Source organism: Carassius auratus, chromosome 32 (assembly GCF_003368295.1).
Source record: "Carassius auratus strain Wakin chromosome 32, ASM336829v1, whole genome shotgun sequence".
Lineage (NCBI taxonomy): Eukaryota > Metazoa > Chordata > Actinopteri > Cypriniformes > Cyprinidae > Carassius > Carassius auratus.
The window spans coordinates 18,857,537-18,883,346 of NC_039274.1; the positions used below are offsets into that span (position 1 = coordinate 18,857,537).

The 25,810-nt window shown below is 36.0% G+C and overlaps 1 protein-coding gene across 2 annotated transcripts in view; it reads left to right on the top strand.

The window, feature by feature from the left end:
- The first annotated feature begins 16,520 nt into the window (after window positions 1-16,520).
- arhgef40 (Rho guanine nucleotide exchange factor (GEF) 40) overlaps window positions 16,521-25,810 on the top strand; it is a 32,296-nt gene continuing 23,006 nt past the window's right edge. The window contains exon 1 of one of the 2 annotated variants that reach the window (XM_026215786.1): window positions 16,521-16,696. In XM_026215786.1, coding sequence (XP_026071571.1) covers window positions 16,694-16,696 — 3 coding nt within the window. In that variant the 5' untranslated portion in view covers window positions 16,521-16,693. The remainder of the gene's footprint in view (window positions 16,697-25,810) is intronic. The other variant, XM_026215785.1, reaches the window with a different exon arrangement.

Consider the following 25,810-nt stretch of genomic DNA (forward strand, 5'->3'; position numbering starts at 1 on the left):
GGATTCACATCCCGTGGTAACTAGGATTTACACAAGCTCCAGTCTGGATCCAGAACACCTGAGAAGAGATGATGCTGACCCTCAGAGGACCTCAGATGATGCTAACCCTGAATGAACAAACAGAACTAACAATTATTCCTAAATGTGTGACTTAATCATATAATAACTTAATTAATAATATTGATAGTTCATCGTCTAGCTGACTACGTCTTGTATTATTATTATTTTTTAGTTTTTCTAAAATCCTGTGAAATGTGCACAAACTACTAGCTACTACTAAATATTGTAGAAACATAATTTTCTGTAAAGTTGCTTTGTAACGATTTGTTTTGTAAAAAGCGCTATACAAATAAACTTGAATTGAATTGAATTGAATATATACATATATATAGCAAAACTGTGAGAAATGTTAGAACTGTTGAAGGTGTCTGAATAAATGTAGGTTTGATTGTATATTTCATTTTTACATTGAAGACTATCCAGTGCTATTTTACATGTAATTATTTGGTTTCTGTACTTTGACGCCTACAAACTTGAAAAAAACTTAAACATTGGTGTGAAACAGGAGTAAGGTTGTTTGCACCTTGTGCAATGTGGAATTAGTTTACAGCTTTTTCAAGCACTTTGTGATGCATTTTGGAAACAGGAGATGAGCCCCTTTCCTAATGCACCATCTAGCTTGATAAACCCCTTCTCAAAGACTTACTGTTTGTCAATTTTATTTGGGTAACACACATATTCTGAATGCCTTCGGCAGAATTTGAATGATCCATTTAAATCTAGATTAATCTAGATTAATTTCAAGATCACAGTGAGATTAATCTAGATTTAAAAACTCTATGCCCACCACTAATATAAATATAAATATGCTAAATAAATTAAGTTTATTTTTAAATCACTTGACTTTTAAACTATTTGAAACAATAGAAATAGCAGGACTTCATCATTCTTAGCATCCAAATACTTAATTATATTAAGTTGTATTTAATTTATGTTTTTAAGTTCCATTTGATCAAAAAATTAGTTAAAATTACTCAAAAAGTAAGAAATGTTATACCAACTTGAAATAATTAAATTAATAGAAACTTTTCTAAATCTTTGTGTATACACTACTTAATCTATTTATTTAATTTGAACGTTCAGGTTTACAGTGATACTGTACATTATTGTTTCTCCTCTATGCCCCGCCTTTCTGAAATGCATAGATTTTTAAACAAAGCTCATCGGCCCGAAAAGCGAGGTGTGCCTCTCAGAATACTGTGATGCCATCTCCCAACACGACCAGACAAAACCAATTACAAACCATTACAAACAAAGCATTTGTTGCATCCAGTGAGGACATTATTAGTGATTATAATGACTTATACTTGTATGACTAGTTACAAATTGCATTGTGCCACATAAACATAAAACCATGTCTGCATTTGTGATTGGAGAAACGACAAAGAAGCGCTACTCCACACTGCTTAAACTCACGAATCAACAGTGGCAAATTCTTTCAAAATAAAATCATACTTACAGTCTGTGAGTCAAAACAGATGGCAAATCAGGAAACATTCCTCCATTAAATGCACTGCAGATCTTAATATTTGTGTCGAACCGTTCTGGAGCAGTGTTGTAAATACAACTTAACCACTGATTTATAGTTGTGTCCTCTGTTAGAAGGCCATTCGATTGTGCATGATTTGAAGTCCAGCCAGAAAAGCACTGAAATACTTCAGCCTGGAAATGACAAGGCCCTGGATGAGAAGTTGTTGCATACTGCCTGACAGCTGTTGTTGTTGTTGTTGTTGTTATCTTCTGAAAATTGTTTAGCATTTATTTAGCACAGATACTAATTTTTATTATGTATACACTTAATTATTTTCAACAGGACATTGCAAAGAGTTCAAAGAGACACTTGAATATGGAAAACTTGGGAAACTATACATTTAAATGGAAGCTGGAAGCTGACCTACTGGAGATAAGGGTCAGATGGTCCATCTTCACCATCATTAGTGTGTGTGCAGGTCTACCAGCTCTTGTTTGGTCTGTCAGCGATCTGATTCATAACAGAAGGAATGGACACCGGATTTCAGTCTTCATCATCCTCCTCCTCCTCACTGACTTGGTTGAGCTTTTCTTGAGTCCATGCATACTGATTAAAGACTTCATAGGTTTGTTCACCCAGTTTAAGGATTGGAGATTGAGGGTTTTGTGGCCTTCATGGTGGTCATTAAGAGCCTGTGCTCTCCTCTTGAACCAGCTGGTGGCGCTGGAGGAAATTCTCTCAGTGAAAGATCCACTTTTAACGGCTTCAGTTTTCTCTTCACCATGTTTCAGGATTTTCTACATTCATGCTTTTCTCTTAATAATAATTGGTTATTTTTCTTTACCTCAAGTTTATTATGGCTGTATTGCTGTAGAGTTATTCTTGACTGTATCAGTAACCATATGGATAATATCTTGTGGAGCTTCAAGTGCTGCTCATCCTCACTCTCACTCATCCAGGAAACCAGATCGTCACATTTTAGTCATTTTCATATTAACTTTGCTGGTGTTTTATCTGCCCTTTATTGCATTTAATTTCTCCTTTAACTTTACTCTGTCTTTACCAAATATCCATCTTTGGCTGATTCCTATCTTCTTGATGAATGTGAGGTTGATTTCAGATCCTCTCCTGTGTGTGCTGGTCTGCAGACAGAATCTCAGAATTCAAACATCACAAAACCCTGAAGTGACCAGTTTAGTCTGAGGAGGTCTGCTAAGATGGGCTGGTTGTGATAGTTTGACAAAAAAAAAAAAAAAAAAAAAGTCATAGTTACTTATCATAACGAAAAGTAAAGTAAACTTTTACATTGAAAGTAAACACACACCATTACACTTCCCATATTATATCTATTTTCAATTTCCCACATTGTGTGATCTTTTTTTTTCTTCTTATAATAAATGTATTATCAAACAGAACAGAGACTGAATCTGAAACTTCATCTCTATATTCTCTTTTTGTCGTCAAGATTTTTTAATCTTACATTCACATTCATACTGTTCTAAAGATCTTTTAATCTATAAACCTGATCTGTAATATACTGCTAAAGCACACTAATGTAGTCATCCAGCTTACGGAGTCAGAACACAAACAACATGTTATGTGCAAAATAGAAATCATTTTTAGGCCTACAAACAAAGAAAGGAAAGCAATCTTTTGTGATGTTTGAAACTCTTATATGTTTAATTATTTATAGGCCAATATACACTGCTCCAGCAGATCCAGACCAACGCAGACATTCATCATATTTGATCACATCACCTTTCAGACATTCTCTATACCAACAAATATGTTCATTTTTGCAAAATCACGCATGGTTGAACCAAAATCCAATAGTTGCTGAAATGGGGAGCACTGTGTTCTGACAAAATCATGTCTCTTGCTGCTGGTCACGTCTGACAGTTCAGTGTGAGTTGTACCTTATTTTAACCTTTTAGTGGTACTCTCTTTTGTGTGAATTGGCTTTCATGAACTATGCATAACCACAATTTTTTTTTTCTTTTTCTTTTTATGACTTATTTTATTTCAGTTGATTTCATCTAAAGCTGTGACTGAAGTCAGTCGTAATTCTTGTGTTTCTCTTTCCTTCATGTTGAGACCAAAATGCATGAAAATACCTGTAACAAAGATCATAAGTAAGAAAGAAGGAGGCGAACTGCACGCCTCTGCACCGCTTACACATACTGTATACATACTGCAAACGGAGTACGTGTGAACCTGTATAATATATAACAAATCCATTTCGACACCTGAGGCACCGCTACAATTAATGAGCTGTATGAACAATGCATAGCAAAAAAAGAAAAAAAGTCCCTGGACACTGGATCTGGATTTATTTATTTATTTATTTTTTGCAATAAGTCTATAAATGTTGTTACACCTTAACTATAGTGATTAATTTGATGTATGCCGGTTCAAGAGATGTTACAACTTTTTGAAAAAGCTTTAATTGGTTTTCTTTTGGAAATATGTTTCAAATTCATCCTGAATGCATTTATGACTGTAAAGCATACCGGTGTTCGTCAAAATTGATTAAAATTGAAATCTTGAAATGTATCAAAGAAATCGCGATAGTTTTTTTTTTTTTTTTTTTTTCGTACATATCACCCAGCTCTAGTTCATTCAGTAAATACAGTTAACAATCTAGCTTCTGAGTAATAAGTTATTAACCCAACAATAGCGGGCTCAGTTAATTTTTTTGCAGCGGGCCACGAAAAAATATGTGTTTGATTGTGTGGCCCAAGGTGAAAAAGGTTGGAAACCACTGTTCTATGTACTTCTGTTTCTCATTATCTTTATTGGTTATATTTTACTTCTTGTGTATTTATGCTTTATTGCTGTACTTGTGTTGATTGTTTCAGTGATCACATGGATAATATCTTGTAGGGCCTTAATGTTCTTCTGATCGTCACTCTCACACATCCAGGACACCAGGTCATCAAATTTTAGTCATTTTCAAATGAACTCTGTGCTTAATCTGCCCTTTATTGGATTTAATTTCTCCCTTTACTCCATATTTACCAAAGATTGTTCCTCTATCTTCCTATCTTCTTGATGAGTGTGTGGTTTACTTCAGATCTCTTTTTTTCTTTTTATATATATATTTTTTTCCAGTCAGTGGGGAACAGCAACTGTTTGGTTAACCACATTCTTCTAAATATAATATTTTTGTTCAGCACAAGAATAAATAAAACATTAATACATGTTTGATACAACATGACTGAGCAAATAATGACATAATTATTTTTTTTAGGTCGAACTGTCCCTTTAATGACAATCAGCAGAATGTTTAGTACTGTCCCTTTAAGACGTACACACATCTGTTTTTCTCGCAACTGTTTACTTTCACTTTAGACATTAATTGTTGGCGCATTCAAGTCATGTCGGATAAATCATATTTACAAGTTAAACCCACGTGAACGCCACCACAAAGTTGTAATTTGGGGAACTCAGAATTTTCTTTAAGCTCTGAGTTTCCGAGTTGGGTGCATGTGAATGAAAAACAAGGTGAAATTGCCCTTACGAAAAATAACCATGGTTTTATTATAGTAAAACTGTAGTAACCCATGTTTTTTTGGCGTATTGACTGCCATTTGTAAAACCACAGATTTACTAACAAATACCATGGTTAAACTATGGTTAATATAGCAAAACCATGGTTAATTTGTGGTTACCATGGTTTAACTAGAGTAACCATGGTTTTTTGGTTTGATTTGTAGTAAAACCATGGTTAATTTTCGTAAGGGTGATGGCTGCAGCATTTGTTGTTGATGGTAAATCTGTGTTAAAATCAATATTTTAGTTGTTGTATAAACTTTAATTGGTTACTTTCTTGCTTTTCAATCTAGTTAATGAAATACGAAGAAAAAAAAATCCTATAATTTTTTGAGTTAAAAGAAGGTACTTCGCCATCTTGTTCCGTCCAAAGTGACTTGAATGCACCCGATGTCATGATTACAACTTATCAACTACGAACTTCTGATGAGCACTTGAATGTACCATGTGTTTATATGTAAATCTTATATGGTTTTCACAGTATCAACACAATCAGACCATAACTAAGTAATCGGGTGTTGTTTGACCGGCCTTTTAATAAAAATATATGAATAAGCCCATAGAATAGCACATAAATGAAACATTTAACCAGTGAGGCTTTAAAGCATGCCGAAAGTCAAGTAAAGTAACCTTTATTTATATAGCGCTTTAAACAAAATACATTGCGTCAAAGCAACTGGACATTCAATAGGAAAACAGTGTGTCAATAATGCAAAATGACAGTTAAAGGCAGTTCATCCTTGAGTGATGTCATCTCTGTTAAGTTTAAATAGTGTCTGTGCAATCATTTGCAATCAACGATATTGCTGTAAATGAAGTGACCCCAACTAAGCAAGCCAGAGAATAAGAGAGAAACAGACTAATATTAGCATAGATGCCATTATTCTAATAGGACCGGGCTAATATGGTCATACTTCCTGGTTCTAGTAAGAACTCTTGCTGCTGCATTTTGGACTAGCTGTAGTTTGTTTACCAAGCGTGCAGAACAAACACCCAATAAAGCATTACAATAATCTAACCTTGAGTCTCATAAGTGTAACATTTTATGTGAATGTGTCTCATGAGTTTCGGCTGGTGCTGGATTCGTGAGATGATACAGTGCATTGCTTTAGGTAGATGTTGTGTTTTGTTGGTATTCATTTCATTATATTACTAGTGTTGCCTCCTCTTGTTCACTATTACTCTACTGCATATATTTCATTGGACACAGTGTCGCTTTGTTTTGTAACGTGAGATCACACTTTCAAACGTTTTCCTCTTGACGCGATGACTGAGTGCACGCACACACACAGCGAATGTGCTGGATATCACACACACATCAAGCAGACTTCAGCCACATCACTCAGTGGAGGAAAATGACAAGCAGCAGCTTCTAATTTGATGTTAACATTGAATTTTACAGAGATAAAACAACACAAGTATCGATAACAGTATCGTCTGTCTGGAAGCTTATCATTACTCTGGTATGGACCCAATTATGTACGGTCCAAAGAAATACAGATACCCACCCTAGCTGTATCTACTTGTTTTCTTTGTATGGGTGTGTATTGAGTGTGTGTGTGTGTGTGTGTGTGTGTGTGTGTGTATATATGTATATATGGTAGTTTGCTTTGCCAATTGTGAAATTTGATTGGTAAACAGTTTGCCAGAATATAACCTGACTGTTGAGGAAATTTTATTTCTATCCGAAATATTAATAATATTTGCTTCACTGTGCTAAAGAGTGTTCTTTAAACTGTCTCTGAGTGCTCAGTTTGCTTCCGTATGCTTGGGCTTTTGATGAGTTGAGAGATAACAGGAAATCTATTTGTGTATGTGTGCAAGATAAGTGTGAGACAGAAAGGTTTTTTTTTTTTTTTTTTTTTTTTTTTTCTTAGATGTCCTGGCTACTCAGAAAATGATTTGCATTTAATTCTTAGAAACGCATCTGGAGGACATAGATGAACACCTTAAATTGACATATATGTTGAATATACATTATGATTGGATGAGATCAAATCATTTGATGATGTCATAAATGTTGAGTTGGGATGTTTCCTTTTGGTCTCATTCTTCAGTCAACTAGGATGACTTTATGACTGTCACATTTTCTTGCAAGAAAATAAATATTAAAAAAAACTTTTGTCTCATACCTTTATTAAAATGGAAAATTGCCACAACAGTGACAAAATAAATTGTCAAAAGTTTGGTAGTTGAAATCATACATCTCACACAGATGATAAAAATCACACATTCTGAAAGTACACACATTTCTTCATATGGCATGATATTTAAAACTGTATTTGTTTGCATATTTGGTTTAAAAAATAAGATAACACAAACAGAAAATATTGAGACAATGTATAATTTAAGATTCAATTACACTTAAAAAATGTATTCGGTTCAAAGTAATGGGTAATTAATTATTTTCAAAGTAAACTTTAAGTTGATATAAATTAAATTAATTAGATTAGATGTAACAAGTTGGCACAATTATTTTTATTAATTATTTAAATTTTTAATTTTATTTTTTAATTTTTTTGGTGAATGGCAACAGATGCTGAAATGAGGAACACAGTGTTGTGACAAAATTCAAAAAAGAGTCTCTTGCTGCTGGTTACGTCTGACTGTTCAGTGTGAATTATGCCTTATGCATAGTCGATATAAAAAACTGGATGACGAGTAATTTCTTACTGCTAAATTCAGAAAAAACAGAGGTGTTAATTATAGGACCTAAAAACTCTGCTTGTAATAACCTAGAACACTGTCTAAGACTTGATGGCTGCTCTGTCAATTCTTCGTCATCAGTTAGGAACCTAGGTGTGCTACTTGATCGCAATCTTTCCTTAGAAAGCCACGTTTCTAGCATTTCTAAAACTGCATTTTTCCATCTCCAAAATATATCTAAATTATGGCCTATGCTCTCAATGTCAAATGCAGAAATGTTAATCCATGCATTTATGACCTCAAGGTTAGATTATTGTAATGCTTTATTGGGTGGTTGTTCTGCACGCTTGGTAAACAAACTACAGCTAGTCCAAAATGCAGCAGCAAGAGTTCTTACTAGAACCAGGAAGTATGACCATATTAGCCCGGTCCTGTCATCGCTGCACTGGCTCCCTATCAAACATCGTATAGATTTTAAAATATTGCTTATTACTTATAAAGCCCTGAATGGTTTAGCACCTCAGTATTTGAATGAGCTCCTTTTACATTATACTCCTCTACGTCTGCTACGTTCTCAAAACTCAGGCAATTTGATAATACCTAGAATATCAAAATCAACTGCGGGCGGCAGGTCCTTTTCCTATTTGGCGCCTAAACTCTGGAATAACCTACCTAACATTGTTCGGGAGGCAGACACACTCTTGCAGTTTGAATCTAGATTAAAGACCCATCTCTTTAACCTGGCATACACATAACATACTAATATGCTTTTAATATCCAAATCCGTTAAAGGATTTTTAGGCTGCATTAATTAGGTAAACTGGAACCGGAAACACTTCACATAACACCGTACTTTCTACATCATTAGAAGAATGGCATCTACGCTAATATTTGTCTGTTTCTCTCTTGTTCCGAGGTCACCGTGGCCACCAGATCCAGTCTGTATCCAGACCAGAGGGTCACTGCAGTCACCCGGATCCAGTACGTATCCAAACCAGATGGTGGATCAGCACCTAGAAAGGACCTCTACTGCCCTGAAAGACAGCGGAGACCAGGACAACTAAAGCCCCAGATACAGATCCCCTGTAAAGACCTTGTCTCAGAGGAGCACCAGGACAAGACCACAGGAAACAGATGATTCTTCTGCACAATCTGACTTTGCTGCAGTCTGGAATTGAACTACTGGTTTCGTCTGGTCAGAGGAGAACTGACCCCCAACTGAGCCTGGTTTCTCCCAAGGTTTTTTTCTCCATTCTGTCACCGATGGAGTTTCGGTTCCTTGCTGCTGTTGCCTCTGGCTTGTTTAGTTGGGTCACTTCATCTACAGTGATATCATTGACTTGATTGCAAATAAATGCACAGACACTATTTAAACTGAACAGAGATGACATCACTGAATTCAATGATGAACTGCCTTTAACTATCATTTTGCATTATTGAGACACTGTTTTCCTAATGAATGTTGTTCAGTGCTTTGACGCAATGCATTTTGTTTAAAGCGCTATATAAATAAAGGTGACTTGACTTATTTTAACCTTTTGGTTGTCTATTTTGTGTGAATTGGCTTTCATGAATTACGCATTACCACATCATGTTTTAGCCATGAATAAATGGTTCGAAAGTAATGTGATTATGAATTGATGATTAAAAATATTTGGGGTTTACTGAATAATCTTAGCTGTGTATATTTCTGACTTCATCTGACAGCACATATCCAGAAAGTGCTATTAGACCAAAGCAAGCGTAATGGAAAACTACTGCTGGAATGGAGAGGGAAATAACAAGAAGACGTGTGTTTAACTTCGACTGGATTTGCGGTCGTGGACGAGCTGAAACCAAAGATACGAATTTGGTCAATTTCTGCTTCCTGCAGTGATGCTCACAGTGTTTGAGTACTTTATCACAGATGAAGCAGATTAGATGCAACACTTGTCATATAATCTACAAAGACATTTGAGTTTTCATGTAGCAACAGAAACACGTTTTATTCAATAATTTATACAGCTTAATATAGTGTCTGTTTGTGCATGAAAAAAAAAAAATCAACAAAGCCCACCATTTTTTTTTTTGGTATACTTTATATACCAAAAACTGTGTCATTATCAGAGCTTGTGCAGCCGTTCTGGAGAAACTGTGTCAGCCGGATGCTCTTGAATCGCTCTTGTGATACAGCATCCGTTACGATGGGCATCAGCGTTTGGATTCAGAAAGTAAAAGGAGGGACTAAGTAGTTTCCACATGTTGAGACTAAAATGCATAAAAATACCTGTAACAAAGATCATGAGTAAGAAAGAAGGAGGCGGGAACCAGTGAACATTTAAATCAACTTAACTTTACTAACAAAATAAACACAAAACAGTGCGACAGCCCCTTGCGGATGTGCACAAACAAAACCAACGCACAAAATAAAACCCAGGCCAGGTCCTCTCTCATCCTTCACTGTTGTAACTCCTCTTTTCATCCTTCTGGAGCTCCTCTGTGGGACTCGACCGGTGAGTGGTCCTGGTGTCACTCACTTCCAATTACTCCCTCGGCCTCACTCCGTTCCCACGGCTCTCGGCCGTCGGCTCATCAAAATACCCTTTAATAAACCTTCATAATGTTCACTTTAATCACTTGTGAACCATTTAATTGCAAACCTAACACTGAACAGCACAGAGAAAAACAAAATAATTTTTGGATTTTTGGTTGAACATGTTTTGAATAATTATCATTCAGTAAGTCTTTACTGTTACTAAACATTTTGAAATGTCAATGAGTCACTGCTAGGATGTGTTGACTTCATGGGATATGAACCATACTGTGTCTAACATGGTTTTAACTGATCTCAGGTCAGTTTATGTACTTTTTGGTTCAATATTGTTGCATCATCAATGCTCATTTCAGGACACCTTGTGAATCACCTGACATGAAAAAACCCAACCAAATTTTACTATAAAACTAAACAAGACAAGGCCATATGTTGTGGGTTATTAGGGAAAACAGAAACACTCTAAAAAAATGTTGGGTTATTTTTTCTACCCAACCGCTGGGTTAAGCCTGTTGGGTCATTTTGTTGGGTTATTTTCTGAGTTTTGGGTAATTTTTGTGTAACCCAGCCGCTGGGTTAATTTTAGTGACAGTTGACACTATGGACCCCTCCTCGACGTCTCAACTCTACCTTCATGGGATTTTTGAATCGCCTCAGGACAGGAGTCTAGAGTCTAGGACAGGAGCCATCGTTTTTCAGTGAGGACGGCTGTTATTCGGAGAAAAAAAAGGTATGTTTGTGTGTTTTTTAAATCTATACAACTACTTTACACCACAATAGTAACTCCTTGCTAAGTTAGCTTAGTTTGCTAGTCTGTAGGCACATTTTGTTATACAGCTTTCTCATTCCTTTTGAATAACATGAGGTTACACATTTGTGCCAAATTATGTCGACAAGCTGTATGTCTTGCTATGTGTCGTCTCAACTTACTCCGTTTATCTGTCCTTGTTGTTTGTTTGTTGTTCTTTTGTTTCTATGTGTCATCTTCCATGTCTATGCTGTGCGTTGTTTACCTCTGTCGTTACTATGTGTCATCTTCCATGTCGTTGCTATGCGTTGTTTACCTCTGTCGTTACTATGTGTCATCTTCCATGTCGTTGCTATGCGTCATTTCCCTCTGTCGTTTCTATGTGTCGTCTTCCATGTCTATGCTGTGCGTTGTTTACCTCTGTCGTTACAATAAACCTATAAATAAATTAATTAACTAATTCATTGATCCATGCAAACACAAGTATGTCATTTCCCACATCTGCCTATGATTTTATTTGATCAAAATGAGATAAATACAGTCTCCGGCTCTGCACAGTGTGTGCACTGTGGCCCTTACTGTGTAAATCATGCTACACAAATGATTTTCAGTTTGCACGACCCTGTTTTGTTACAGTAAGCTTGGCCGTGTATACACTACAGTCAATCCTGAGAGATTAACTACCAATCTCTGTTCATTATTGAGCAAGTGATGGAGCAAGAATCAGCATTCAACAACACAGTGCAGGTACTTTCCGAGCACTTATAGCAGAACTGCATATACAAACAAGGTAAGATTCAGAAAGGGAAGAACAGTTCTGTCTTGTCTAAATCTAGGTCATCACGGTCAAGAGCTGGAGAGTCTCGATGCATGCTTGCAATCATGAAACCAAAGAGGCAGCCATGCAATGTGTCCAGACGGTCATTTCAGTGTTCACAGCTGAGTTTTCAAGTGCACTCAAAAGCATCTTGAGTTCAACAAGAACATTTTTACAAATTTCATGTGATTACTGACTCACTGTGTCCACAAGCAAGGCCACCAGATCTTAATTCTGCTCAGTACAGCTGTTCTTTACTTAATACCAAGTTTTTTTTCCAGGTTTTGGTAACAACTATATTTACTCTTGACCACCAGATGGAGACGTTTCAGATGTTTTAATTAAATAGAGGCATTGAGAATGGTCTTGCAGGGATTTGCAGGAAAAACTAAAATTCATTTACTCAGATTTGTTCCAAATCCTTATTATATTCTTCATCTTCTGAACACAAATTAAAACATTTTAAATTAAGATTTAGGTCCCTCATCTGAAAGTCCACTCAAAACTGGTGTAAACATTTCAAGAAACATGGACACTTTAATTTACTAATTTAATTTAATTTAATTTAGGCCTAGCCACGAAATAAACATTGATCACCACACAGTTTACCACAGAGTTTAACAAAAAGAGTGGGACCTAAAATGTGTTTATAAGAACCAATGCACTTTGTTCCCTTCTTCTTTTTTAATGGCAGAAACTTTTATTTTTCTGGCGCAGGTAGGTTTAGGCTTATCTTAACCCTAACCAAAACCGCATCAGGCAACTAAGGTTTACCATATTTGATGTGCTTTCATCAATGCAAATAATAAAAAAAAAAATCTATTAATGATCTCTCTACAGTCCTCATCCATGTAATATTTGCATTGCTTTGACCATTCAGCTGTAGATTCATGCCACGTTTGGTTAAGTATGCTCAATGCCTGCATGCTATTGGTCAGACTGGTTAACCTCAGCAAGTATGAAAACAATAGGAATCCAAAGCCAAAAAACAGTCATAACTACAAAACATTGTCTTCCTGATCAATATTTATATATGAATAAAACCAAACGGTTAGTTCAGGAGTAGGACGAGCTTTGTTCTGGAGATGCTGTGCTGTGGCTCATCAAAAGCCCCTTTCACACTGCACGGTGATCCCGGAAAATTGCCGGAAATGTGCCCAATTGCTTTCTGTGTGAATGCTAAATCCTGGGATTGATTCTGGGACTGATCCCGGGTTGGGGACCTAGTAACATTGCTGGATTCAGTCCCTGAACAAGCTCTGTGTGAACAAAAGCCAGAACCAATGGCATAAAGGGTGTGATGTAGTGATGACGCACGTCATCGTGAAAATCTTTAACCAGGTGTTTTGAAGGCAAAAAAAAGTGCAAACTGTAATGAATTTAGTCGCTCGCTATCTGCACTGAGCCTGGGAATGTAAAGTTAACATGCCTAGCGTTTTCAGCTTGTACATTATTTGTCACATCCTGATGTCACATGTCATTACGGGATCCGGTTGTGTTGGACACACGCACAGATTCTTGGAAATCACCTGGAAACAATGGCCGAGAGACACTGCCTGTGTATTATCCTGAATCTCAGTGTGAAAGGGCTTAACACACCTGAACAAGACTAATCAGTGTCTTCAGGATTACTAAGACCAAAGCCACTAGAAGGCAAGCCTCCAAACTTCAGCCAAAAAAAGTGCAAATGCTAATGCTAATCCTTCCACCTTTGCCATACGTAGGAAAGAAGACCAGAGGTCATTTTTATCTGAATGGATGTCAATGACAAGGACAGGTTTCACTAAACTGAATAAACAGTTTTTGATTTAATGAATCAACAGCCTGTCTGCTAATCTTCAACATGTTTTGCAATAACCAATACTTTAAGTTTTAACAATTTCTAGAGTTTACACAAAATAATAAAATAAAAAATTCAGACATTTTGCGACAGGCGGGATTCAGCTTACAGCACTTCTCTTTCATATTTTATGGTAAAATCTGTAAATGGTGACTGAGTCACACAACTCTGACTGAAGTTAAGTGACATCAAGGCTGTAATGTGATTGGTTATTAAGGCACACATGATCCAAGCTGACCGTTACACTTTCTCCAATAGTAAGTAATACAGACCTTCTCAACTCCCAATAGTAAGACAGTCTCTGCTAAGGCTGTCCACCTTACTCTAATGTGGAAGTAAGCCTATGGGCAAAACCTCAGCTTCATTATCCGCTGTAGGGAAATAGTGAGATCAATATCTACGTGCAGTAAACAGTAAAACTGTTTTCACTATAAACAGTGTGTTCATAATTAAGAAAATACATTCAAATAAAATGGTAAGTCACACCAATTTGCAATATCAAGCAGCAAAATTAGCTGTTTTTTAAACCGGAAGCCAGACCCATAAAAATTAGGAATGGCTCCACAGCAGTGGCGTAGCCAGGGGAGGGGCCATGGGGGCACTGGCCCCTCCTGAAAACTGATTGGCCCCCCAGTGTGCCCCCACCCTTCTACTTGTCTGTCACTCACAAATTCAAATTATAATCTTTCAGTTTAGTAAATAACTCATGATTGAGTCGCGATGCTTCTCAACGAGGACTAAGAATAGCGAGCTGCTCTTTTCCAACGAAAAAAAGCACCTATTTTAAATAGCTGATGTTTTTCGATTAGCGAGTTGTTGCAGTGCAAGAAGTGTCTGGTACTAACGTTAACGTCTTTCGGTGTTAGACAGACCAGGTTCGATGACGATGTTATCTCCTAGAGCAGACCAAGATGCTAATCATTATATTTACTATGCTCCTCTGATGCTGAATGTAAAAGGGGTTTACTGCGTTACGATTTACTTTTTTTTTTCGGCCGAACGCTCCGATATAGGCAACAACGCAATTTAAAGCAATGTTTTTTAAAAAAAACTATAATAGCAATTCTAATAAAGTCATTATTGAATCATGCAGTCGATTAGCGACTTTTTTCACTCAAGTGAGGTGACAAAACAAATCGTGTAATGTTTATCTAACGCTCCACACTTGAGACTTTTTTTCTATATGGGTCTATAATGGGTGAGACACATGCAAAAACATCGTTTTTTTTTTACTGGTCAATTTTGAGATTTGGGGCTGTTTGTCTTCAGTAAAATGTCTTCTTTCAGACTTGTGGTGAAAAAAAGTCCAAAATACACATATAGGTCTTTATTTTTCTACACCTTTAGTCTATTTGCGTCTGTAGATTCCTAATAAATTCAGTTGCCGTTCTAAATCACCATGGTGCTCCGCGATTGCTGTCTGCACCCTGGAAAGCTCTCTCTCTAGCTCTCTCTCCCTCCCTTCACAGAAGTTATTGACACAACGTCATTTGATGACACCCAGAAACATTCTCAAAAAAATCATACATAATTATTTAATGCATGATTAAATAGCAAAATAAATAACTAATACTAAAATAACACTGGACTAATTGAGCTATTCTAAACTGTTTTATAGGATCCACATATTTTACATGTTAAATTAAAGCTACCTTTTTGAACAAGTAGCTTTCCAACAAAGTATGGATATATGATATTTTTAAATCAATATGCTCAAGATTAATTAGCCTTGGCATAAGTTGATTTTGTTTATTCATCAATGCAAATTTACTGCAACTGCTGCTATGCAAATTGAATGGGATGTGGATAATAAACAAAAACATATAATGAAATTATATTAAATTTATATTAGTTATATTAATTAATTAATTGTGTATTTATTTCTATGAATTATTAATGTTATTCTGCATTTATATAAATAAGGCTATTATATATATATTATATAAGGCTATTATAAATAAATTATATTATTATTATTTGTGAGTTGTACACTATTCCTACATTGGATTATTTTATTTATTACAGTTTTTCTTTCACTTTTGTAAAGTGAAAAGTTAATACAAATTGTATTTGATTTTTTTTTTAATTTAGAGCAGTGAATACCTGCTATTAAAATATAATAGGGTATCACTGTTTATTACTGATTTTAAAGGTTACTAAACTCTTGAAATGATTTGGATATACAGTTCAAACAACACAAGATTGGCCCCTCTGTATTAATCGTGGCCCCTCTTGTGCCCCCCAGTTGAAAAAATCCTAGAATCGCCCCTGCTCCACAGTCTGGCCTTCAAACTTAAATGTGAGCCAAAATCATCACAAGTAAAAGAACCAAAGACTTAAACGCCCTCAGTCCGTGTGCATTTAATTTATTTAATACACAAGTTTCACAGTTTGAGTTGAATTACTGAAATGAACTTTTCCACGTGCTTCTATTCCCCTGAAATGTTCTGCATTTGAGCTGCTGACCACCAGATGGAGACCTTTAACATGTTTTCATGAACTAACGGACTCGTTGTCTGAGAAATAAACTGTCTGAACATTTGAAGTTTAGTATAAACCTCTCTGAGGCAAGGAGTTAAAGAAGTGACTTTATTAAAGCTTTCACAACAGTGTGACAAGATTATTAGTGTTTGGGGATTTTATCTGGCATTAACTGACTTGTGTGAGACAGTTCAAGAATAATACGTAATCATAACTAAATGCATATTGAATGAACTGTAAAACTCGAGTAATAAAGAATGGTTTCAGTGTTTCTGTGGCAGGAATCACAGTGGAAAGAGTGACTGAGACTCACTGCAGCTCTTGTTCAGCAGAAGAGAAGGGAGGGACTGGTCTCTCTCTCTCTCTCTCTCTCTCTCTCTCTCTCTCTCTCTCTCCCCACCATCAAACTCCTGCGTTTCACAAAACTTCAGACTGAGGAACACTGAAGCGACGGTTTCACTCGAGCAAAGGGACTGTGTGTCTGCGTGGATGTTCAGAAACAGAGCGATGTAGTTGAGTCCAGTCGAGTCCGGACTGCGCGTGAAGTCATGGTGAGTCCAGTCCTGTCCGTCTGTTCACAGGAGCCTTACATCTCGACTGAATTCATGTAGATCGCGAGAATAAGGGACGCACAGGCGTTTATCTCAAAGAGACAGCGCTGCGATAGTGATACAAAGTTGCAAAAGTAACGTGTACGAGTTTTTTCTGCTTGAATCGGAGTCTGTTTAGTCTCTTGTTTCTGCTGTGTTGAAATGAATCGCTCTTTCTCGGTTTTGTGTGATCCCTGCATACATTTACACCATTGATCAATAATGCCATTGTTTCTACAGTTACTATTGTTGAAAACGTTTGCTGTATTAGCAAATCACTGTTATCAAACTTAATAAATGACATAACAAAAGGCTGTTTGAAAAAGAACCCATATGAATGTACTTCAGTTTTACAGTAGTGATAATAAAGGCAGTGATTGTGTTGGTGGAAATATGGTTACCATGGTAAAAGGGAACATGGTAGCATTGAGTAGGAAAGAGCTGGAGGTGGGAATTCCCCCTCATCCCATCTGAACCAGTGAGGAAACTCTACAGGACACACCGATCTGGAGCAAACCCAGGACTCCATCACGAGAAGACTCCGGTCAGGGTTTATAACTGTGTGCTTCAGTAGAACAGAACAGAACAGAATAGAATAGAATAGAATAGAATAGCATAGAATAGAATAGAATAGAATAGAATAGAGTAGAATAGAATAGAGTAGAATATAATAGAATAGAATAGATTAGAGTAGAAGTAAAACTAATAAAATGTAGTAGTTAAATACAAAACAAAGTTATGTTGAATACATTAGAATTAATTGTATACTGTAAACCAAAATATATATGTATATATACATAAGAGAATAAGAAAAACTTAAATGTTCAGTAAATTGAATGGACTAGCTGAATATCATTCTAATATGAAACAAATATAATTTTGTAGTTGAATGGGAGTAAATTGGAACTAATAGAATAGAATAGTTGGATTAAATAAAAGTGATGAAATGAACAGAATTGCATAGTTCAATAAAACAGAGTACTGAAACACATCGAATTTATTTATTTATTTATTTTTTGCATCAGACAACAATTGTGATTACTTTTGCATGACTTTCACATGCTTTCATATAAAAAAATAGTTAAATGCATTAGAATTAAAGGAAATGAAAGCAGTGCAATAGAATGGAGGAGACTCATTAGAATAGTACAGTTCAATGAATTTGAATGGAGTAGCTCAATATAATAAAATACCTGACATGAAACAATTGTTTTTAATAAGAATGGATGGTTGAGTAAAGTTGAACTGATAGAAAAAAGTAGTTTTTACACAGTTTTGCAGAGTTGAATAAAACAGAATAGAAGTACCCATTTAAATTGTGTGTTGGAGTGAAATAAAACAATTATAATAGAAAATATAATAGTTAAAATAGTTAAAAAAGATAAATCACTGAATAGCATAGAAGAGTTAAAACCATTATTAGGAGTAAAGTTCAACAAATAAAATCGTGTAATCGGAAGAGTTTGGAGTGAAACTTGGTTGTATTTTATTTAGTGGTGGGCCGTTATCGGCGTTAACGTGCTGCGTTAACGCGAGACTCTTATCGGGCGATTAAAAAAATATCGCCGTTAATCTATTCTCAAAGTTGGGTTGGGAGCTGGGTCTATACTACGCGAGCTATGATGACTTTCACCTTGATATTTTATATAACCGACTCGCTGAGGCCAGCCTCAAAAGATGCTCAGGACAGTTGACGGGCCACTGCTGCGCATCGGCACGAAAGCTTGTCTTTTACACATGTTTTTACGCCTTACCACTTGTCGATTTAAACATTAAAGCATCCAAACACAAGACGTGGAAAAGCTGAACAGAGCTGGTTACTCGCGCTGTGTTCGGTGCACACGAGAGAGAGAGAGACAGCCGCGTATCACGGACAGCGACACTGAACCGAGCTCTTCTGCGAAGTTCTCCTCGAAGTCCCTCCTGCACCTGAACGAACAAATACAAATCGCAGTTTGAACAAACAAAAATATGTGAAAGAGCCCAATTCTATACTCGCGGTGTTCTGGTGTTCAGGCTCACGCAGAGAAACGCGTCTCAAAACACTTGAACATCGAATTTGCTTCTTTTTGCTCAGGCCCGGCGTCAAGGGGGTCTTGCGATGATCTCAAGCCCCCCCCCCCCCCCCCCACACACACACACACACCTCCCAAGCTTGGCACAAGAGAACATAAAAACATAAATGTGATGTCTAATTTCAATAAAAAGTGTGAAAACAAAACGTTACTCATTTTAAATTTAATCGAGTTTTAATCATAACCACTAAAAAATATCAGGCAAAAATCCGACATGACCGTCAGACTAGTGGTAGGCAGACATTTGTCTATCAGGGATCTTCTTACAATTGTGTGATTCATCAGCAATGGCTAGATAGATTGATTAAATTGATATACGAAAACATATGGTAAATCGGTCCCATAGTTTGCCAGATGCGACTGTGCAATTGCAAGCATCCAACAGCAACTCAGGAGCCATGCTAGTTGACAAGACACCAACACCTATTGGTCCTCTGCACTCATGCTCCAGCTCATGAACACCTGGACCGCCAAGAGTGCCTTTCGACCTTGGTGAGGATAAATCAATGCAATCAGCGAAAGCCCATTTAGTACAATTGGCATTTGAAAGAGACTTGACAAGAAAATTTTGGAATGAATGGAAAGATACTGTACTGAGAAGGTTCAACGAGAGTAAGCGCCGAGACTCCAGCTGTTCTGGCAGGTTGGTGTTATTTTATTTAGCTACTCTAGAATGCATAATTAGTTTATAACGTCATATTTTAATTGTGACTTTAAAAAAATGTTTGCATAAAGTTTGAACCAGTTCAGATGTGCATCGGGCCAGTGTAAAATCATAATACATTTTCTTCTTTGCGAATAGTGACGATGATTAGTAATACTACTTATTTTGTTTTATAGGCAAAATTAAATTACATCGATACCAAGCGCCCACTGACACTCATGTTATGTGAAACTGTAATAATGTGAGAAATGTTGAAGGTGTCTGAATAAATGTAGGTTTGATTGTATATTTCATTTTTACATTGAAGACTATCCAGTGCTATTTTATATTTAATTATTTGGTTTCTGTACCTTGACGCCTACAAACTTGAAAAAAAACTTAAACATTGGTGTGAAACAGGCATAAGGTTGTTTGCACCTTGTGCAATGTGGAATTAGTTTACAGCATTTTCAAGCACTTTGTGATGCATTTTGGAAACAGGAGATGAGCCCCCTTACTAATGCACCACCTAGCTTGATAAACTCCTTCTCAAAGACTTACTGTTTGTCAATTGTATTTGGGTAACACACATATTCTGAATGCCTTCTGCAGAATTCGAATGAGCCATTAATTTAATCTGAGCCATTAGATTAATCTAGATTAAAAAAAATGAATCTATGCCCACCACTAATTTTATTGTATAGAAGTACAGTAGAATTAGTGCATATAATAGTTGAATACAATACAATTATGATAGAAGAAAACTTAGACATATAGAGGTGAATCTTAGAAGTGTGAAGTAAAAAAAATAAAATAGAAAAGAGTAAAAACAATGGAATTAAGAGAAGTTTAACCAATAGCATGGAATATCTGAATTACATTGAGAAGATGAAAAAAAACAATTAGGAGTACAGTTCAACAGATAGCATGAAGTAATTAAAATAGTTTGACACTATAGAATACAGAAACAAAATAGAATTGCATAGTTCAACATACATTAATTAAAGTGGAACTAGTAGAGTATACTAGCTAAGTAAAATACAATTATTGGAACATGACAGAATTCCACAGCTGAATAAAAAGAGTAAACTGAATAAAATAGAATGGGATATTTAAATGACTGTAATCGCTTTCTATGACATTTTTGTAGTGTGACTATGAGATAACACATGATAATGGAGTAATAGAGTTAACAGAGTGACAGTAATGATGTTACTGCAGTGTTGTGGATGTTCTGCATCAGACGCGTGTTACTGTCCATCTGTGGGCATGTATACAAATATAAACTGAGGGAGATGAGGGCGAGTGCTGATGTGCCTTCAGCTCCGGCCAGTGTTTGGTGTGTGTGGGATAGGGTGGAGTCGTCTGGCTGGATATACAGAGACAGAGAGGGAGAGAGAGAGAGAGAGAGACACAGAGAGACTGTTTTACTTTAGGAGAAATGAAAAGACGTGACAGTGGTTTGGGTGAAGTTGCATTTTCCACATGAAATAGACCTGAAATAGAGAGAGATGATTCATTCAGTTGGGAGAGGTGAGAGTGCATGGAAAAACACATCAACACACACACACACACACACACACACACGTATGTATTGATATAGTAGATGCTTTATTCAAAATGAACAAATGATGATCAACAAATGAAGAACACCACAAACAATTTATCAGTATTATTCATAGTACACAATGGCTATAAAATAAATAGATAATATTAGTACATAAACTGGAGCAGAAGTGGAATGCAGATTAAAACACAAGCATAAACATACATTGGCTTTCATATTTGGACACTTATCTTATGCTCAAACATGTCTGAATTATATTGCATTTAGTGCATTATATAAAAAACAACATCAAACCAAGTGCCATTTTTTAAAGTGTTTTTTTTTGCATCAGAAATTTTAATACAGTAGACACAGTGTAAAAAAAAAAAAAAAAAAACAAGTATCGTGGCACGTTGTGAAGTTTAGTGAATCATCTTGATAGTTACAATAACTACACCTGTGTGAACCTGAGGACAGCTGACTTCATCCACGCACAAAAAACAAAAACAACAAAAAAGAACCCCAGTTGATTTACAGACACTGACGAAAACCTTGGAGAAAAACAAGGTTTGTATGGAGAAAAGCTCTGGCATATTTGTTTTCAGTTGACCCTTGCTTTGATATTTATTGTGCAATGATATTCAGATACTTGTTATATGTGTCCAAGAAGAGCTCAAGTATCCAAACGATTTTTGAGGCAATACTAGGGCTTGCACAGACTAGTCTATTAGTTGAGTGATCGATTCCTTCAACCACTAGTCGGCGCTGTCGGAAACAATCGACTACTCGAGAGTAGTAAAGAGTTTTTCCGTATGGCATGAACTTTTGGTTACAATACTGAATGTAGCTGTTACTTTCTATGACTTTATCTATGTTGCATGTAAAATGAAAATATGTAATGTTATAATTAGGGATTTGCTCGAAGCAGAATACTTTATTCAGAATGACACAGATAATGGGTTCAAAAACGAATAACAGACAAGGACTAATTCTGGCTGAATATTCGGCTGAAGCTGGTACAGTCTGATGTTTGCTAGATAAAAGTTGAGCCAGGGGATCAGCACAATATTATACACAGATCTCTAAAGTCATGCAATAGAGGGTGAAGTGAATGAATGTAAACTTTATGAATGAAGATAATGCAAAACAAACAATGCATTGCTTTTGTAACAAGGAGTCAGAGACATTCAGATCCATATGCAGTAGTTTATAAAGAGAATGGTCAGACAGGCAGTAATCAGAGCACAGCGTCGAGTTTGCCAGGGATATCCAGAATCATTAACAGAAACGAGCAGAGGTCGGGGCAGGCGGCAGAGAATCAAAGGTGGTATACACAATCCAAAGTCAGACACGGAAGGAACAAACACCAGGAAACTGCTTGGAAATGTCAGACGGGGCTAAACAAGACTTTGCCATTATTGAGAGTCCAAAAAAAGTTTATAAAGGGGAGTGGTAATGGGGAACACCTGGTTGTAATTTGCTCTTAGAATGGGATTCTGGGAAATGGAGTAGGGAACGGAAATGGACACCAAATACAAGATATGATATGATTGAATGGAATAAGCACAGAATGCTCACTAGGGGTTGTGTGATATGACAATTTTTGATAGTGAAAGATAAAAAATGTCTCCACGATCTGCTTTTGAAGAAATATCATAGTATCGTGCTTCAGCGCACATTCAATTAGCTGTAGTTCTGGAGCCTCCATCGTATACTGTACAACGCTACATGCATTCACAGCAGTGTTAACTCATTGCTAGAGTTACTCTCTCATTACTTGCATGTGCTTTTAAATGTTTCATTCACGCGCTGGTCCGACCTGTACTTTTTCTGAGCGCCACATTCACCTGAACGGACTATGTGAGCGGAGCGGTGTGATTCTGACTGGAGCAAGGAACAGATTTTTTAAAGGTAGGGGTGTTGTGGTTTTCACTCGCTCCAAGATTGCTCCACCACTGCTCCATCATGAATACAATTCATGCCAACGGCCCGTGATAAAACTGCATATGCAACAAGAATTCACATGTTAAACATATTTAGCTATAGCTTGATACAGATGGATCTGTCAGATCAGAAAACTATATTGACGGCAATCGCCGAGCGGGAAGTTAGCTAAAGGCTAGTTCTCAAGGAGTTTGTCTGTTCGTTATATGGAGTATTTTCAGGTTTAAGCATGATTTAAACAGATACAGCACATGCACAAGCAATCGCTATCACAATAATGCCTACTACATCTGTTTCTGATTTTGAATGATTTTGAATCTGTAAGAAATGCATCGATCTGTAGATAAAATAAATGTCGAAAATGTACTGTTATTTTCATCACAAACAAAATTTGCACAGCAGAATGCAGCAATTATACCTTTTAATTCTGACCACCATGTTATGTTGGTTTGGCATGTGGTAGGAAAAAAAGTTTGCACAAATAGCCTAAGCCACTTTGAATCTCTCCTGTTGATATTTTTGTATTTATTATTATTATTCTAATATAGGCTACATTATGAACATAACATTTCAAACATACTGAAATACTTTAGAGACAGAGCGAAGACGGAGCGGTGTTTCTGGTATCAGTGAGCGGTAGTGGAGTGATTATTAAATGCGCGGAGGGAGATTGTTTCCACTCCACTCCGCTCACATACTCTGCACCTGAAGAGTGCACTAAAGCCTGTCAAACACCAGCTGATTATTCAACTAAGATATCTTTTGCGCTAATACTGTCGAAACACAATGTTAACATGTAGACTGAGTTGGTTGTCTAAAATGAAAGTAAACAGTTGAGAGAAAATTACATATTAAACATGCTGCCTACTGTCATCACTGTCAAGGGATAGATCCCCTAAAATGTAATTCCTCTCATTATTTACTCACTGTCATGTTGTCCCAAACCTTTATTAATTTTTTCCTTGTGCTGAACACAAAAGAAGATATTCTGAAGAATGTGGATAACCAAATAGTTGCTGGTTCACACTGAATTTGATAGTAGCAAAAAAATACTCACTGTGGACCAGCAACTGTTTGGTTTTCCACGTTCCTCAAAATAGCATTTATGAACCTCGTTCAGTTTCACTTTTGAGTGAGTAAATGGTGGTATAAATATAAAACATTATGAGAGAATTGACAGACAACTGACAGAATTTTAATTTTTGGGTGAACTATTTAACATTAATAAAACAACAAAACACAAAGAGGAAAATCACTCACTGCTTTTGACTGAAGAAAAAATATACAGTTTTGCTTTAGGAATCAGTTCATATAGTATTTTACATTTTAGATTTGTTCATTCAATTTCTTGCATGGTCCTGCTAAATACACCTACTGTACCTAAAATTAAAGCACTGTTTGTTTTATTTGTATTTTATGTGTAGCTGTAATGTGTATCTTTGTGATTATTTTATCTTTGTTATTAAAAAAATAAGAAAAAAATATTTTTATCTTCACCCTCTTTTGCCTAAATATCTGCCATTTGCCATTCTTTTTCTTTCTTTTTTTGCAACCTTGAAAGGCTTTGGCTTTATCATAGGGAAATTAGTTTGGCTGTAATGCTCAGACAACTTGCAAAATAGTAAAATATAGTAAAACATGACAAAGAATTATGATAAATTTGTAAATCATATTCCGAAAAAATTAATAATAATAATGTGATATGATATTTTTTTTTCCATATCGCCCAGCCCAAGTGTTCCTGTGGCTCAGTGGTAGAGCATTGTGTTAGCAGCGAAAGGTTGTGGGTTTAATTCCCAGGGAACACGTAAGGTAAAAAAATGTTAGTCTGAATGCACTGTAAGTCACTTTGGATTAAAGCTTCTGCTAAACGCATAAAATTAAAAAAATATAACAACCTAGTGCTCACCAATCAGACAGCTGCGTTGCACGTCTCAGTCTCTCAAAAACCAAACCAGTTCTCTCTCAAGAGAAGGCTAATAATCAACTTTGGTACAGATACATTTTCTATATAGCCTACATGTTCTTTATCTTTTGCTGGTTTGCATAGCACATGCACATTTGTTTAGTGAAGTTCACAAAAAGACTTGCTTAAAGAGTTCTGCGTAATGAAAATGTCCGCATTGAATTAATTCAGTCGTGTTCAAATGATCACTAAACATTTGTCATGACATCTCTGCTTGCATGATAAATATTTTTTAGAAATGAATAATTATTTTAGTTTAACAGAACATACTTGTTCAGTGATAACTATAAAAAAAAAATAGTTATAACGGTCTTATCAAGTAACTGTACGACATTGTATCCCAATGCAGATACGAACAATTTTGTTATTGTTACAGATACATACAGATACAAATACTAGTTGTTACATATACATTTTATGTGTAATTTCATAATTATAAAATTCGAATATTAAATAATAATAATATTATATTTGACATTTTACATATGTAATTGTTGCATAAGGCTATGAATTAATAATTAATGTTTATTGATAAGAACTATTTAATGTATTTTCATGTACCATGGCATGAACCACGAGTAATCCATTAACTCAATTTGTTTTTAAAAATTTTAATAAGAAATCGACTAGCAGAAATCAGCAGACATGCAACCCCTAGTAGATACACACATACAGTACACGCAAAATCTCACCCTAGAGTGAGACATTTTTATCGGACAGATCTGTTGTCCAGCGCAAAATCAACATAAACCTTTCAGTTCCTGATCTTCAAATAGAAACTGGTTGCAGACAGCACTTAGGTCATGATTTAAGATATAAGAAGCAGATATTTCAGTGTGTAAAGTTCCTCTTAGAAAAAGGAAATAGTTCATTCTGAATCCTTTTTCGAGCTCTCTTCATG